Below are 17,647 nucleotides of genomic sequence, written 5' to 3'. Positions count from 1 at the left end.
ATTCAAGGAAAAGAAACAACAAAGAATGCACGTGCAATTAGAGACACTACATTTGGTAAGAAACTAGAAAATTAAGGAGTTGAAAAATAAGAAATCAGGGGTTGAGAATAAGATTGAAACATGGAATGGAAATCAATCACATTCCTTTTATGTTTTATGTTTGATTTGTGAATCGATCAAAGAAATTCATGTATTTTTCTAGTATTTAACTCTCATGTTAAAAGAAAACAAAAACATTGAAGTAAAGGTTATATAAGTTCTAATGTCCATGCTTGAAAGGTCCGTGAGCAGGTTCCCATCTAGCCAATATTAAAAAAAATAGTACAATAAGAAAACCAAATAAAAAAACAAGATCAACATTATACAAACATCTAATCGTACCATATATAACTTTCAACTAAAAACGTCTCTAATGCTGCTAAATGTTAATTGATACTATTACAAAGCTTGATGTCTTTGTTAATAAATAAGATGAACAATTTGAAATGAAATGACTAGGTGATTACGACATGTTCAAGAGGGTGACAGTGAAGTGAGAAAAATGAAATGATTTTTTAACCTTCGTATGTAGGGGTGAGCAAAACCGAATCCGAAAACTGAAAAACAGATTAAAAAAAAAAAAAAAAAAAAAAAAAAAAAAAAAAACTGACAGTTTGGGTTTAAGTTTTTTAAAAACCGAATAATGGGTTGGTTTCGGTTTTAATATAAATAAAAACCGATAAAAACTAAACCGATTATATAATTGTATAAAAAATACGTATTATATAAGTATCATATATTACTGATGGGAAAATTAGACAAAAGCATTAGTTACTCCCACTGGTTAAGGCCCTAGACGCAACATCTAAAACACCTGGTTCGAATCTCACTGTTTACATATGACTTGTTCTAATTTGTTCGACAAGCTTATCCTACATCCATTGTAAATTCTTTCTTTAAGTTCTAAACTTGTCCCACATCAAATTGATATGAAACTTACATACTTCTTCATCTCCTATTATATAAGGGGAATACCAAGTTATCAATTCTCAAAGTTTGGGTTGAAATGGGTTTGGATTTAAAACCGAAACCGATCTTTTAAAACTGAGAACCGAAGCTATTGGTTTGGGTGAAGTGTTTGGTTTTAAGTAATTGAATACCGATACAATCAGGTTGGGTTCGGTTTTAGGTCAAAACGACCTAAATTGACTCATGCTCACCTCTACATTTATTGTGATGTCACTTAGCGTCTGAAAATAAACGAAAGATAACCTTCTGGCAACCACAAAGATAATTTCAGACAATTTCTATAAATTTCTCTGTAAAATTGGATCATTGTAAATCAATATCGATTATAATTTATTTCCATTTAGTTTAAGGTTTTCTATTTCATGGCTTATTAGTGATATAAAAAAGGATTTAAAATCCTAATATGAAAAATGAATATTTAAGGATATATTCTCTTATTTGTTTTTGCCATGCGTCATAACATTTTGAACAATCGTTCTTGTAATCCATCAAGCAACCCCTAGACTCTAGAGTCTTCATTACTTCGTTTAACACATGTTAGTAGAACACAGTCAAGTAACAAAAATCATGCTAGCCTTCATGTAAAAAAACAATCATGTCTACATCTTTGTATATATTAAGTGTCTCATTATTATTACATATCCTCTCAAAAAAAAATGTTATCGAATTAATCAAAAGACTATAATCAAAATTACATTTTAACATATGGAAACGACTAAATTAACCCTCTTTATGGTATTCTATCTTCTAAATTGTTGACATTTACCAAGAACTTGCATCGCATTTAAACTTCTTTGGGCATGATATTTGTGAATACACGCCAACAAATGTCAAATAATATTCAAACAATTGGATCCCATAACGTGTTTGACCACCAATCATGCTTACTTCAGCATTATTCCTACTTTACAAAACTAACAAAAATTCTTAATTACTTATTAGTTTTTAGCTAAGAATTAGCATTTATCTCATATTTGCATTTAAAACCATAGCTCATTAAGTTAGTCTACAATCAACGTTGCATTGACTACGGTCAACACCCGGTTGACTATTCTTAGGATGCAATGAGTTACTGTTTGGTGGGCCGTCTTCTTCAGGACTCGTTGGTCCATAATATATAAAATTGTAATTTTTAGTTTTACTCATTTTGTGTGTTTGAAGTTTGAAATTGTCTTAATGAACCCTTCAAAGAACAATCACATGTGTCTCCGGATCTTGATTTTTTTTTTCTTTTAGGAGATTTAATTGATGCGTTTTTTTTTTTTTTTTTTTTTTGAAAAAACACGAAACAGAAAATGCATTAATTGCTTGTACACCGAGGTTTCTTATGTACCTGCGATTTTTGTTTTTTTTTTTTCACCGTTTTTCTTGTTTGTAGGTTGTATAAAATTTAATATATATGCAATGTTGTTATTTTTGTTATAAATAGTAGTAAAAAAAACACCCAAAACCGTAGCTTTTTGGACGAAACGGTAAACCATTTTAAGGTCTACGGTTTGCGAGCTAATAGACCATTAAGAGGAAACCATAGACCATAAAAATGATCTATAGTTTTCGCAGTGAATTATGAAAAAAAAAAATTCTTAAGTATTACATTTGAAACCGCTTAAGCTAAAAAAAAATAGACCATTTCAATGATCTATGGTTTTGATAGCTATTTTGGGCTAATTCCTAAATTTTAGCTAAAACCAAAAATATTAAAATTTTTAACTATATTAGTAGTTGTATCTATTTTATAAGATATTAATCTTTTTATTTTTTATAAATACATAATCTAAAGAAAAAAAATAGTGTGTCAAGGTTTTAGGGTAATAGTATGTTTCTTGCTTTTAAGTTAACCAAAGGGCTTTTAACCTAATCGTATAGTGTTGCTCTCTTTTGTTGAGATTGATGGTCAAATCCGGCAATAAACATAGATGAAATAATTTATAAGTAGTTTAATATACTTGTTGTTTAAAAAGAAAATAATAAGTATAAAAATGAAATGGGTTACTGTTATGATGTAATCAGAAAAATTATATTTCGTAGCAACTAAGAAATAGATTATTGCTCAAAAAAGGTAAGTCATTTATTTAATAAGAGAAATGTGTTTTTTATTATGATAGAAGTAACCTTAGTTTCTAAGAAAAGGTAAACTTTTAAGTAGATCACCTTTATATTTTCTTTGAAAATCGATAGAGAATATATTCTTTTACAAATTTATTTGAGATCTATCATTTATGCCTTTATAGTCCAATAATCACGTAATATATATATATATATGTGTGTGTGTGTGTGTGTGTGTTTTGCTATTTTAAAATGTAGTTTTGGGTCTATATAAGTGTTATTAGGCATAGTATAATCAAGATATGAGTCTTGTGAAGGTTTAGAATGTGTATTGCATTGCAAAAATTAGGCCAAACACACCAAGCAAGGTGTGTGCGGCCGCACACTCGAGTGTGCGGCCAGCCAACGGCACACAATCGACCGCACACCCCCTAGCCTCACACTCCAGCCTATATAAAGGACCCTAAGTCAACCTTACACCCCTTTCCTCACTCCTTCAAGGCTGGAACATTCTCTCTCAAGAATCCTTCGAGTTTTCCTCCCCAATCGGCAATACAAGTAAAACATCCTTAGCTCATTACTACAACACATTAGAAAGCCTTTTCCTTGAGTTTGATCCATGAAATCATCGTTCTAGATGATCTTCATGTGTGTACGGTTGCACACACATCATGTGTGACCGTACATACATCTTTTAGTCCTAAAATGGACTTAAACACTCATCTAAGCATAGCATCGACCAAAACACCTTCTTAGGATCATCACAATGCCTTGGAAAATCGATTTGGACACGTTTGTATGGGAGTGTACAGCCGCACACACACCAATATGGTGTATTTTTACCATACACTCCCTTGTAAAGCCATACACCCCTTATATACAATCATATATGATTGTAACACTTCAATATAAATGTATACCAGTCCCTAAGGTGGTCCCAATTCAATAATTAGTTGCTACAAACACTAATTGTATACATACATATGTCATTATCTGGTTAATAGGATTCGTTTGTGCTCAAGTCCACAATTGTCACTCAACCCCCTAAACCGATCCTACCGTCGCATCACTCACTACAGGTGCGTTCATACCCTTTAATAAACTTTTGAAATGCTTTTAAATGTTTTTAAATGCTTTATTGGGGGGGGGGGGGGTACAAGTTGAACTATGTTAGTTATTAGATCAATCACATGTGATTAATAACTAACATACAAATGGATTTTCATACTTTAAACTGTTTTACCAAACAAATGACTTCCAACTGTTTATCAAACTATTTTTACATATCAAACTCTTTGTCAAATTCACTTTTGTATACTAAATCTTTCTTGTATAGTTTTCAAACTTATATATTGTTAAAACCATGTCTATTACATATATAGTTATATGAATAAGGTTTGAAGGGCTTAGGAGAGATAACCCACTTTACTTCCTGTCCTTGTTTGGTTATGGTCTTAAAGTACCCGGTTGTTTGTCTGAGGGTCGTTGAATCCTTAGTTATATATTATGTATATATGTATTGATATAAAGACTTTTATTTCAGTTCAGTACATTCAATCATACAAACAAGTTTACTAATAAACTATAATAGGTATAATTTAGAGTTATACTACTTACTACTTCTAGTTCAATGAAGCATACAAGAGTTACTTCATTCATGAGTCATTACTTATTACGATGAGAACATATACATCCATACTATGATGAAAACATATACAACTATATTAGGATGAGAACATATACGATTATACTAGGATGAGAACATATACAACTATACTATGATAAGAACATATACAACTATACTATGATGAAAACATATACAACTATACTAGAATGAGAACATATACAACGATACTATAAGGAGTAACCATACATTACATATACAAGTATACGATAACATAAATGTGATCCACTGTATCGGAGCATGCCTTCATTGTCATGGCCTGAGTTGTAACTAGAATCTCCTGGAGGGAGAGCGTGAGTTTACGTATAGATCTATACTGGATTGACTATCCTACACCTTGCGGCTAGCTACAACCGGACCTGTAGGTCTGCGGGTGCCAAACGCCATACCTTTTAACGACTTACATTGTCATGTTTTTCCATCGATAGTATGGTACAATTAATCACATAATACCTTGATATAAATCCAATTTAAGGTAGTTAGTACAACAGCAGTTCTTATAATACGAAACTACATTACTACATTAATTTACCCTTTACATTTATTGTGGTGATTACTTCACTTAAATATTAATGTACAAACTATATTTTGATAATGATAGTTATACTTGCGAAAATTACACACTTTTACAAGAAACAAACATACCAAAACAGTTGTGCCTTGGTAGAAGGCTACTTTTAGTAGAAAATATAGGATTTTCTAGGAGTTACAAACATTCACATACTTTTACTACAAGCGTTTACAAACTCGTACTTCAAACAACGTTTCAAACATTTTGATACAAATATAGACACTACATACTTATGAACTCACCAACTTTAATGCTGATAAACGCTTTCAAAATAACTTATATTCTCAGGTCATCAGTAGACAGGTATCGATGCCAGCTTTTGAGAAGATGGAGCGCATACAAGACTCATCTTATATTTTGATTCATATTTTGGTGTCTTATATACTACGGAACACACTTGTATTATAATTATATATTAAGTGCAATGGATGATGTTGTTTACTTGTTTACTATTATACTGTGTTGTGATATTTTACATGACGTCCTCCGCCCCAAAATGTTTCCGCCGTTCTAGGTTTTGGGGTGTGACTATATATATATATATATATATATATATATATATATATATATATATATATATATATATATATATATATATATATATATATATATAGACACACACACGTTTCAAAATAGGGGAAACAAATTTATTGGAAAAATCAAACTGCACCAGTACCAGTATCGAATCAGATGTAGTGGTATCGACTTAGAATCGAGTATATGTAATGGTTTACTTTTTGGTTTTCTATTTTACAAGTTTTTAGTTTTGTACCAATTCGGTTCGGATCGGTTCCAAATAGGGGTGAGCTAATGGAATTTATAAGAGCTATATAAAATATTTCACAAAACAAAACATATTTATTAATTAAAAAGTAAAGTTTAAAATTGATCAATATTTAATTAATATTTAAGAAATTTTCGATATGTTAAAAATAATGTTTGAAAAAAATAATACAAACAAATATGAAAAATAAAATCAATATTAAAAATAGGAAAAATGATTTATTAGAGTAATTAACTTTTCATTTTGTTCATATTTAGGCAACTTTCGTTTTTTATACATATTTAACCATTTAACTTGTTAATTTCTACACATATTATTATTGTCATCTATTATAGCCGGTAACAATGACAATATATGAACATATATAATAAATTAAATGGTTAAATGTGTATAAAAATAAAAAAATTTATCTAAAAGTAATCAAAGTGATAAAAAAATAATTATTCTGGTAAGTTATTTTATCATGGAAAAATCGAACCAAACCAAACTGATACCAAGTAGACAAAACATATCGATTTTCCGTTTTCCGTTTTACAAGTATTCGATTCAGTTTGGGAACTACACGCACCCCCTATTTAAAAGTGTTTTTTTGGAAACGAATGATTAAAATTAAAATTAAATGCTTAAATAATTATTTGGTCAAAATTATATATAATTAAAAAGAAAAAGATAAATTTGACTAGTTTTCATAAGTTTTTCAAGTTTTATGAAAATAACCACTAATTTCCTAAGTTGCACATGGGAAATTACCGCTGAACCTGAGAAATTCCTAAACATTGTCTTTTTGGAAAATAACTTATTAAAAAAATCTTTGATTTGAACTATCAAAATGCCAAAAAAAAATATTTTTTTCCATGCAGGTTTAACTTGCGTTTTCATATGTTTGACATGTGTTGTTGCAAGTTTGATCTACAGAAATGCAAAATAATAATAATAATAATAATAATAATAATAATAATAATAATAATAATAATAATAATAATAATTTGGCACTTTAACCTGCAAAAATCATGGATTTTTTTAATCAAAAAAATTTATTTTTTGAAGTTTTCGTAGTAGAATCTTAAATGGTTGATTTTTCCATATATATATATATATATATATATATATATATATATATATATATATATATATATATATATATATATATATATATATATATATATATATATATATATATATAATGTAAAATTGAAATAAAATAATATGGTTTATATATGGGGCAACAGTACTGACTATTAAGACAATTTCGCAGTCCATTAGTCTTTCACAGCCCATTTGCTCAATTCTGATGATAATATGATATTAGTGCCTATTTATTATAAAACTCAAATTTTTGTTTAAATTTTGGAAAACTTAAATAGATTAGCTAGATTTGTTTTTTTGTTTATCATCATTAAATAATAATTAGGTTAAGGTACAAGAATGTTCTTTGTGCTTTACCTATAGTCGAAGTCGAAAGTTTAATCTAATTGTAAAATCGTGCCATTATCTTCATATGTTTGTATTTAGTTTTCATGGTCCATACACGTAAAATGACTTTCAAACTTAGACTATACTTAGAATTTTAAGTAAAAATATACAACAAAACGCAAACTTCAATTTCAAAATTTAGACTCGATTTGTGATTTTATGTAAGGTTGCATGGTCTAGCATATTTTTTGCAGCGGATAATATGATGTGGCATGTGATGTCGGAGGTGAATGCCATTAACTCATCAGCAATAAATAATACCCAATAAGGATGGGATTTAAAACCCTTCTTTTTATTGGAAGACATTAATAATACCACATCCTACTAACATCCTACTAATAGACAAATATTTAACACCTTTCTTTATCTGAAAAGATTATTATGAATTCCATATAATGATAATAACGTGGACTTCAATTAGAAAATATATTTAGTATATTTTTTTTAAGGATATCAAAAATTAATAGATAAATGGCCATCAGTTAAAAAAACAAAAATTCAAATCCAGACAAACCATATAAATTTAAAAATAGTGTAATGGGTGTGTAATACGTCCTAAAAATACTCAATAAAATAATCGAACAATTTGATAACCTATACGTCAAATAATATATTTATTTATTAGGAGTATATTTAAACGTGAACAAAATATGGAAATAGAAAAAAGCGTCGGCTCGAATCAGAAAACAAGTGAGAAAACAACACGCCGTTAGTTCACACGGAGGATCGGCGGCCCCACTTTGACCACCGGGTTTCTACCTAAAACTAAACCCACCCTATAAATCTATCTCCCAAACCTATTCGTTAAAAGTTAAAACAAACCCACCACTTGAAGAAAAAATAAATTCGAACGTTACATATCGATCAATCGAAAATGATTACCGTTGCAATCCCAAATTCGCCTGTATTCTCACCATCGCCGAGAGTTTCTTCTTCTGTTTACTGTAAATCATCGCCGGAATCTTTGTCTTTGACCCATTCCCCATCTATTTCTTTCTCTTCTCCGTCGTTCAAGTGTCGTTATCAAAAGCCACTCCCGCCGGCATGTGGGCTTGTTAGGGATTCCAGTGAAGGCGGACCCACACAACCCACGTTTTGTTCTACTTCTCCTACGCTTTCAAAGAGGAAAAGACCCGCTAAATTAGCTATTCCGGTTGCCACTTTAAGTTTTTCCGATCGTGTTACGCCGCCGTTGGAGGCGGTGGAGGATGGGTGGGAGGAGGTGGAGGTTGACGGAGATGGGTATTCGGTTTATTGTAAGAAAGGGAAGCGAGACGCCATGGAAGATCGGTTCAAAGCTGTAGTTGAGTTAAATGGACAACATAAACAGGTAAATGTTTGTGGATTTTCTTCTGTAGTTTTTATTACTGTTCTTAAAGTAATTTACGAGGGTTTAATTTTTGAAATTCTTTTCCAGGCATTCTTTGGTGTTTTCGATGGCCATGGTGGATCAAAAGCTGCTGAATTTGCAGCAGAAAATCTTGATAAAAACATCTTAAACGAAGTAGAAAAAATGGGTGAAACCGAAATAATAGAAGCAATCAAACAAGGTTACATGAACACAGATTCGCAATTTCTAAAACAAGATCACCGCGGTGGATCTTGCTGCGTTACCGCCATTATCAGAGACAGCAACCTTGTGGTATCAAACGCCGGCGACTGCCGCGCAGTGCTGAGCAGCGGTGGATTTGCCACACCCCTCACCTCCGATCACCGACCCTCAAGACCAGACGAAAAGCTCAGAATTGAATCACTCGTAAGCATCTTCATCAGGAATTCAAATTAATCAAACAATGTTCTGCATCTGCTTATTGATTAACGATTACTTAATCTCTATCGATGATGTTGCAGGGTGGGTATGTTGATTGTGACCATGGTGCTCCAAGAGTTCTCGGATCACTAGCGGTTTCAAGAGGGATCGGGGATCGAAGCCTGAAACAATGGATAACGGCTGAACCCGAATCAGAAATCTTCAAAATTGTGCCTGAATTTGAGTTCTTGATCATGGCTTCTGATGGATTATGGGACAAAGTGAGCAATCAGGAAGCAGTTGATTTAGTTCGGCCTTTCTGTGTAAGTAATGATAAGTTAGAACGAGTATTGGCTTGCAAGAAACTGGTCGAACTTTCGGCGTCTCGAGGATCCATTGACGATGCGAGTGTGATGATAATTCACTTGGGCCGGTTTTGTTGATGACTTTTCTATGAAGATGATCAACGAAACTATAAATTAATTGATTAGCTTTTAGATCTCTTTTAACGAGATTCAGTTCATATTTAAATAACAGAATTCGTTCATTCTTTTTATAGCTTTGTTCTTATATAACTCGTTCGTGGCCTCGTGGGTTTTAATAAGGGAAAATGACTTCGTAGAGTAATCATGCCTCATATTCGTAGAGATGGCAACTAAGGCGCCAAAATATAGGGACCCAATCCCCATTTTCATCTTCAAATCCTGGTTTCAATCCTAGTCCACATCCCATTGGAGAGCATAAGGGTATCTGGATTAGCTTATTTACGATAAGAATAAACAATAAGCAATAAACAATAAGCAATAGGGGATAGAGGTACACAAAACCCGAATCCGATTTGATCCGGTTTCGCTTACGTCATAAAAAATCCGATCCGGTTCCAACCAAAATCCGAATCCGATTCTAATCCGATTTAAAACCGGTTTAAACCGATTTTAGTGGGTTTTAATCGGATTTTGGGGTGGATTTGGATCCGGTTTTTTGCAAATTCGGTTTACGATCCGTTATCAAATCCGATTTGGAATATAGGATTACGATCCGATTGAAAATTTGGTTTTAAATCCGATCCGGTTCGATCAAAACCGGTTTTGACCCAATCCTGATTCAGATTGAATATGGTTTTGAATAGTGAAACCGGTTTTTGTGTGAATCTCTAATGGGGGAGATTCTTATTAAAAAATGCTTATCTAGTTTATTTTTAATACAATAAGTTGATTTTTAAAGATTTTATTCAAACAGTTAAACTTGACTTATTGTTGTGAGAATAAGCAATAAACAATAAACACCTATTTTTTTTTCCTATCTAAACACCCTCTAAATGAATCTTCATCCCTACCCCCAACTGGGATCATAGATACCTAATAGGGAATAAATGATTTTTTCTTTTTAATAAGAAAACTTTTACGTAAAGAAAAAATCTAAATTTCTATTTTACTAAATAAGTTTAAATATTTTAAAAAAAATATATTCATAGTTACATAAAAACTATAAACAAAATTTCAACCACATTTAAATACATATATGAAAAATCAAATTGAAAACAATTATTAGAGTGATATTTGAGGTAAATAGATACACCACTGAGAAAAAAATTATACGCGAGGTTAAATTAAATAAAAGAAGAAGAAAAAATACAATTTCAACCAACTAACGACTAATGAGTTTGGTTACTTGGATAAACTTTTAGATAAACTTTTAGATGTTATAAATTATATTATAAATATATGTTTTGTATTATTTTTATATATTAATATACATATGTTGGAGTCGGGTCCAGAGTCGAGGTCTAGGATTATCCCAATCTCTATATCTTTGATTCGAGGATTCTGTATCCCCATCCCCACGCCGGTCAACTTGGGGATTTCCTGGTCAAAACGGGTGCGAGTTTTGGGTTCTCTATCCGGTATAGGGATTTTTGCCATCCCTACATATTCAAAAAATCATTACAATTTTGCCATTCATGCATTGTGGTGGATTTTGATGATTGTATCCATGAAAGTTAGATATCATTACATTTGTTGTTAGATAAATATATAAGGTCGGTACCACTATACGGATACGCATGCCAAAAAATTCTTTTGGCATTTGATGTTGAAACCGAAATTCAAGATGCTATTTGTACCCACATTTTGCATAAACAATTATCCCCCACTTATGGTTCAAACTACTATTGTTTGTTATCAACAAACAAGAGAGCCCCTGAACCACAATATTCATTCCACCCACTAATACAAGACTATAACTAAAATGAAATTAGATAGTCCTTCGAACAATTTAACTATATCCTAACACCTTTACCAGACAAGAACAGACGAAAGGGTAAAGCCAAAAATTCTGAGCCTCTATAATTCCTTTCCTACAAATACCACATGACCTGTAGAGATCTTACTCCAAAGATTCGTCCACCAAAACAACGACTCAGGCGATAAAGGATTTGCTAGAACCATAACAAATACCATGCACATAAGAATGAAAATAACAACATAGAAGTAACACACTCGAATACATACCAGAAATCTCCACGATTATCGCTCACTCTTCCTTGACAAGAAACAAAACAACTCCACTATAGGTCATCAAGTCCCTTGCCCTCCCCCATCCATCTATAAGGTAACTACAAAACCCTAGGTATTGGTCCATTAAACCAGAACAAGCAGCCCTAAAGTGGCCCGGTTGTTTCAGTTGGAAATAAACCTTCAACTTATATTCACATATTTGATGATGACTCTTATATCCACAAAAGAAACACTTATACCTACGACACTTGCCCTCGTGCGACAACCTACATATGACACTGAGACTGTAGCTCCCTTGTCCCTCCATACACGGGTCAACAACCTTAACTTTCACAGTTAGGGGTGGGAATCATTTCGGTTTTTTGGTTTTTCGGTTTCCTCGGTTTGAAAACTTTTTTTGTCCAATTCGAAAACCAAACCGAAAACCGAATTCTAATTCGGTTTGAAAACCGAGGAAACCAAATATTAACTTCAAATATTTTAAAACATAAATTAAAATGTTTTTAACATAGAAACCTAAAGTTGCAAACATAAAGATCTAAAGTTTCATACAGAATGATCCAAATAGTAAATGAATTAAAATGATTTTTACTTTATAGAGTAAATTACATGAATGGTCCCTATGGTTTAGAGTAATTTACGCGTTTGGTTCTTAACTTATTTTTTTTAACTCGAAAGATCCCTATTGTTTGCTTTTGTTACGTGCATGGTCCCCATCTTAGCTAAAAAGACTATTTTTGCCCTTGATTTTTTTTTCAATTTATTTAAATAAACACACCTCCAACCCCACCCCATCACCTTACCTTACATAACCCACTATTTTTTCCCTATTTAAATAATAGTTTTTTAGGTAAGACATAAACCAAACACGTAACAAAAACAAACAGTAGGGACCAAAATAACAAACAGTAGGGACCTTCCGAGTTAAAAAAAAAGTTAGAGACCAAACGAGAAAATTACCCCAAACCATAGGGATCATTCGTGTAATTTACTCTACTTTATAATTAATACTTTTACTTAATATAAAATATAAAATATATTTTTTAATTAATTGATTTATGAAATTTGATTTTTTCGGTTCGATTTGGTTCAAACTTCTTGAGACCGAAACTCGAACCAAAAACCAAATTCACAATTCGGTTTGGTCTTAACCCAAACAAAACCAAATTTCAATATGGTTCGGTGCGAAAATCGATTTCAGTTCGATTTGGTTTTCGGGCTTTTTGGTTTTGGACCAAATAATTTCCACCCCTACTCATGGGTCACGGTTGCTTCGAAAGGTGAATGCTTCTGCTCATATTTCATCCACCCTTATCAGGCCTTCATCCGTATAAATCGAGTCCAAGCCGCATCCTCTAACTCATTAGTCGCCTAGCACCCGACGGACAGTACAAACTCCCGATTCTCTTGCTCAATCTTCACCGAGGGTGTATACAACTCTCTAAATTGAGTCGTAAATTCTTCTCAATTCATGAATGACATGATCCCACAAATCTTTGGTTGAACTTTACAAGGGGTTCATGAAAAACCAACCTTTGCCTCCTCAGGGCAGAAACTGGTGCGAAAAACATTTACCATTCTTGAAACAGTTTATTCCCGATTGTGACATCCCTATTTTCACGACCAAAAAAGACCGATTTTTTTATGCTTTATTTTGAAAATCATAATAACCTTTTAAAGAAAAGTGTTGCAGAATTTGTTCTTAGAAAAACATGATAAGTACGTTATCAAATCATTTCCAAAGAAATGTATTTTATTCATTTAAAAACATTGTGATATCATCGTCAATACATAAACATAAACATAAACAGACCTTACATTTATTATCACTAGTGATTTATATATCCTTAATCTCTTAGTGTGATGTAACTTCATATTGATACCTGTGATACAAATAAGCTGAGTGGGTCAGGTTGGGAAACCTGATGAGCACATACAGTTTTCAACCCACAATAATACAATTATTATGTTTAAACATCAAACAATCAACCCAATTACCCATCCCCCATTATCTTCTTTAATCTTAAGGATCTACCCTAAGAATCAGCTATTTCTCGTTCGTTCATTCCTAAGGATTAGGCACGAAGTAATATCGCACCATGGTTTATACAACTTAAGGAATAGGAACGAAGTCACATCATCGCTAGGGTTTATACAACTTAAGGAATAGGCACGAAGTCACATCGTCGCCAGGGTTTATACAACTTAAGGAATAGGCACGAAGTCACATCATCGCCAGGGTTTATCCAATGGGTGCTAAGTCCATAGTTCATTTATCGACATTATTATTTTCGACAATCCACCTGAAGTACATGTCAATGGGTTTTTAGAGTACACCGGGTGAACACGTCGTTTACAACACCTACAGGTTGCGAGCCTGCTAGTGTTCCACTGGACTGTCTAGAATAGTCCGTGGTTGTCATCCATACTCTACTAGATGACGGGGCCAACTTTTGGGTAAAGGCTTTTCTCACTTTTCACCTCTCACCCTCATCACATGATCTACATCTCCTTTCATCTCACCTTCCAACTCATTTTTCATCACACAACAACTATTTTATCAGCTATTTTATCTACCTATATTTTACCCTAACATAAAACAATTTAAATCATTTAAAACGTATATAAAATCGATCATCCAACCTAGAAAACAAGTATTCAGATAATATGCACAAATAGCACATAATTATATATATATATATATATATATATATATATATATATATATATATTACTTCATATCTATGTGTAAGATGAAAGTAATATGCACTCACATTTGTAGCGTGCTTTGATAGAATCTAACTAGAAACGATCAGAAGCTCGTTGTTGTCAAGATCGGGAAGGGAAACGGCCTTTGGAAACGAAAGAGAGGAAAGAAGGTTTGGTGTAAGCAATGAAAGGGCTGAACTTGCTATTTATAGGTTCATCTGGGCCCATTCACGTGGTGAACATGATAGGTTCACGTCGTGAACTTTCATGAGTCATACCATAGCTTTAGCACATGTTTTCTAGCCCCGATTAGTGTCCCTGACATGTTTTTATTGTGAACTTCATGTTCATGTCGTGACTTAAGGCGGCTAGGGTTTTTGCCACGTGTCATGCCCTTAGACAAACTGCATCTTCGGAAGGTCATAACTTTTGCATACGAGCTCCGTTTTCGACGTTCTTTATATCCACGCGTAGGTGGAGACGTACTCTACGAATATATTTTAGGTCACAAAGGCTAAAAAGTATTTTATCATAAACTCACTTTTTATGATTCCCGGTGTCGTGCCGGTTTGTCGCGAAACTTCGACATGTCATAACTTCTTCGTTATAACTCGGATTTCAACGTTCTTTATATGTACAGATACCTTGTGACATATACTAGAACTTAGTTGAAATTATGTATTCTAAATAATACTCTATGAATAAAGTCATTTTGATGCTTATCCTCTCTAAATTGACTATCCCGAATCTGCGGGCGCTACACTGATACTGTTAAACACGTGAGTCTGAGATGCAACCTTGTCGATGGTAGTACGTCCTTAGACCTTGGTTGTCCAAATCATTCTCGCGTCTTATGTAATTGTACCTTTCTCGATTGGTAACATAGACAAATCCTCTCTAATCATTTCTTGAATACCCGACATCACATCGTGTATGCCCTATGACACCCCCGAAATAATCGTGTCATGCTCACCCAAGACATTCAAACCTGATCCATGGTCGTTTTGTCATAGTCCCGTAGCCACCATGCCGAAGATACACCATAAAGGTTAAAATACTAATGATAGTGCTAACTTATAATACTCACATATTTTGAGCTTCTTGGTACCTTTGTGATAATCCTTGATCCAAATACATATTTTGTGTTTTCGGCAGTACGCCCCTAAATACATATTTGTATTTGCCCCAAGAATTTCCTCAAAAGTACCAAGTCACTATATATGACTAATACCATGCATTCAAACTAACACATAAATCTCTAATAGAGTACATATAACTAAACTTCATAGACTTTCTCTAAGATTCCTCTCATCCTTACCCTCGTACCACAAAAAAATCTCTACTAATATCGGTAATTGTCTCATGAACATAATCAAGGATAAGATAGACATCTGAATAAATGTTTCTTCCTTAAGGCCTTTATTAGACAAGAACATTCAGTAAGGCCAAATTAAGAATTCTAAGGCTATCTAATACTAATTATGCACAACTCCAGATCATTCATTTAATAACGAGTTAACATCAACATGAAATTCAAGTAGCACATAACAAGCAAATTTATGGCAACAAGGCATCTTAAAGATCAAACAATTCTAATATGCAATCCCTAAAAAGATCCCTAGCCTATATACTAGCATGCAGTTTTAACAGCTAATTTATCAAAAGATATAACAAGTATGAATATAATGGGAATCACTTTCCTTTTTGAGCTTTGGGTGACTATATGCATCGCATCATCCTTTCTTTCGTATTAATTTATGTCAAGAACAATGTTCTAAATCCTAAAGCATTTATCAGACAATAACACGAAATGAGATTAAGTCCATGTTCCGGACCAACAAATTTTGCAATTACATTTCCAAAAAGGTTTTTTTTTTCAAAATTTTCTATGAAAGCCTTGCAGTCCTCAGTTTGAGTTTGGAATCAAATGAATGCTCATTCAAATCCCACAAACCAAGGCTCTGATACCAACTCGTAACGTCTAAAATTTTCATTTTCAAAATAAAGTATAAAGTCAACTTTGTTCCTAAAAATAATATAAAAACTTTTTTGTTCCATATTTTAAATATGCAGTTTCCAAAATAAAGTAATAATGTGAAATCAACGGAAGTCTATAACAAAAACAACAACGATGTGTGTGCGGAACAATCAAGCTGGGCCTTATTTTCTTACATTAGAACTACCTGAAAAACATTATTCCAAAATTGTATGCACAAATCTTAATGAGTTCCCCAAAATATCACAAACACTATAATAATAATTATCCATGACCATATTAGGTATGTTTAGCTCATGATATACTCTGGTCTTGATATCATCCCAACCGAGCATGTTTGACTCACGGCCTGTTCTAGTCTTGTCATCGACTAAACCGAGCCTGTTTGAATCATGGCATATTCTAATCTTGTTATCATATCAAAAAAGCACAAAACGTACAACAACAAGCAAGACCCTACAAGTCTATATAAGCATACAATTATATCTTAGTATTACATAGGAATCCAACACAGATGATTTAATCATGATATAAGTAATATAGTGAGAATACTTACCTGAATATAGCAACAGAATCCCAACACCAACAAATGCAACGAAACAGTTGGCACGAGTCCCTAATACTAAACCAAGACCAATCCTTAGTAAAATTACTCAAATCCATTAAAGTTTGACCGAAAAGTCAAATTAGTCTAAAAAAGTTAATAACCAACAATCAACTAGTCAATGTCAACAACCAACACATCGTGACCAACCCTTATTCGCGTCGTCACCATTAGGCAACAAAATAAACACGAATTTAGACTCCACCTCAAGGTGTGATACTTCTTTGGGTCGTGTCACAAATCCGTAGCAGTGGCTAATCCTTATTAAGCACTTACTCCTTTAAGATAATGGTTCCAACTTTCTAGATCACCAAGAATTATTGTATTAATGGATAAAGTTTCTAGCTTTATCCATTGGCATGTCCCAAACTCACTAACTCTAAACCTAGGTTAAAAAGGGAAAAAAAATCCAACCAAATCATTGCATGGTACGAAAAAAGGACAAAAATTATTTTTCAGTGCAACAAAGGGTCCATGATACCTCAAAACACAATCTTTGGACCTAA

General features: G+C 32.8%; 1 protein-coding gene and 1 long non-coding RNA gene across 2 annotated transcripts; both read left to right on the top strand.

Annotated features, from left to right (window-relative positions):
- Nucleotides 1–3,314: 3,314 nt before the first annotated feature.
- LOC145018183 (uncharacterized) lies at nucleotides 3,315–5,723 on the top strand. Its single transcript, XR_013666868.1, has 3 exons — nucleotides 3,315–3,612; nucleotides 4,059–4,133; nucleotides 5,598–5,723. It is a non-coding gene; the product is annotated as an uncharacterized LOC145018183 (long non-coding RNA).
- Nucleotides 5,724–8,359: 2,636 nt separating this feature from the next.
- Nucleotides 8,360–9,872, top strand: LOC145017197 (putative protein phosphatase 2C 25). Its single transcript, XM_078975264.1, has 3 exons — nucleotides 8,360–8,896; nucleotides 8,984–9,322; nucleotides 9,418–9,872. The coding sequence occupies exons 1-3, from the start codon at nucleotides 8,441–8,443 to the stop codon at nucleotides 9,757–9,759; spliced, it is 1,137 nt and encodes a 378-aa protein (XP_078831390.1). The 5' UTR covers nucleotides 8,360–8,440; the 3' UTR covers nucleotides 9,760–9,872.
- Nucleotides 9,873–17,647: the final 7,775 nt, after the last annotated feature.

The sequence above is a fragment of the Lactuca saligna genome, chromosome 9 (genome assembly GCF_052625555.1).
Source record: "Lactuca saligna cultivar CGN05327 chromosome 9, ASM5262555v1, whole genome shotgun sequence".
In the NCBI taxonomy this organism is placed as follows: domain Eukaryota; kingdom Viridiplantae; phylum Streptophyta; class Magnoliopsida; order Asterales; family Asteraceae; genus Lactuca; species Lactuca saligna.
Note: the sequence above shows the minus strand (reverse complement) of the source record. Positions and strands in the feature narration are given on the sequence as shown.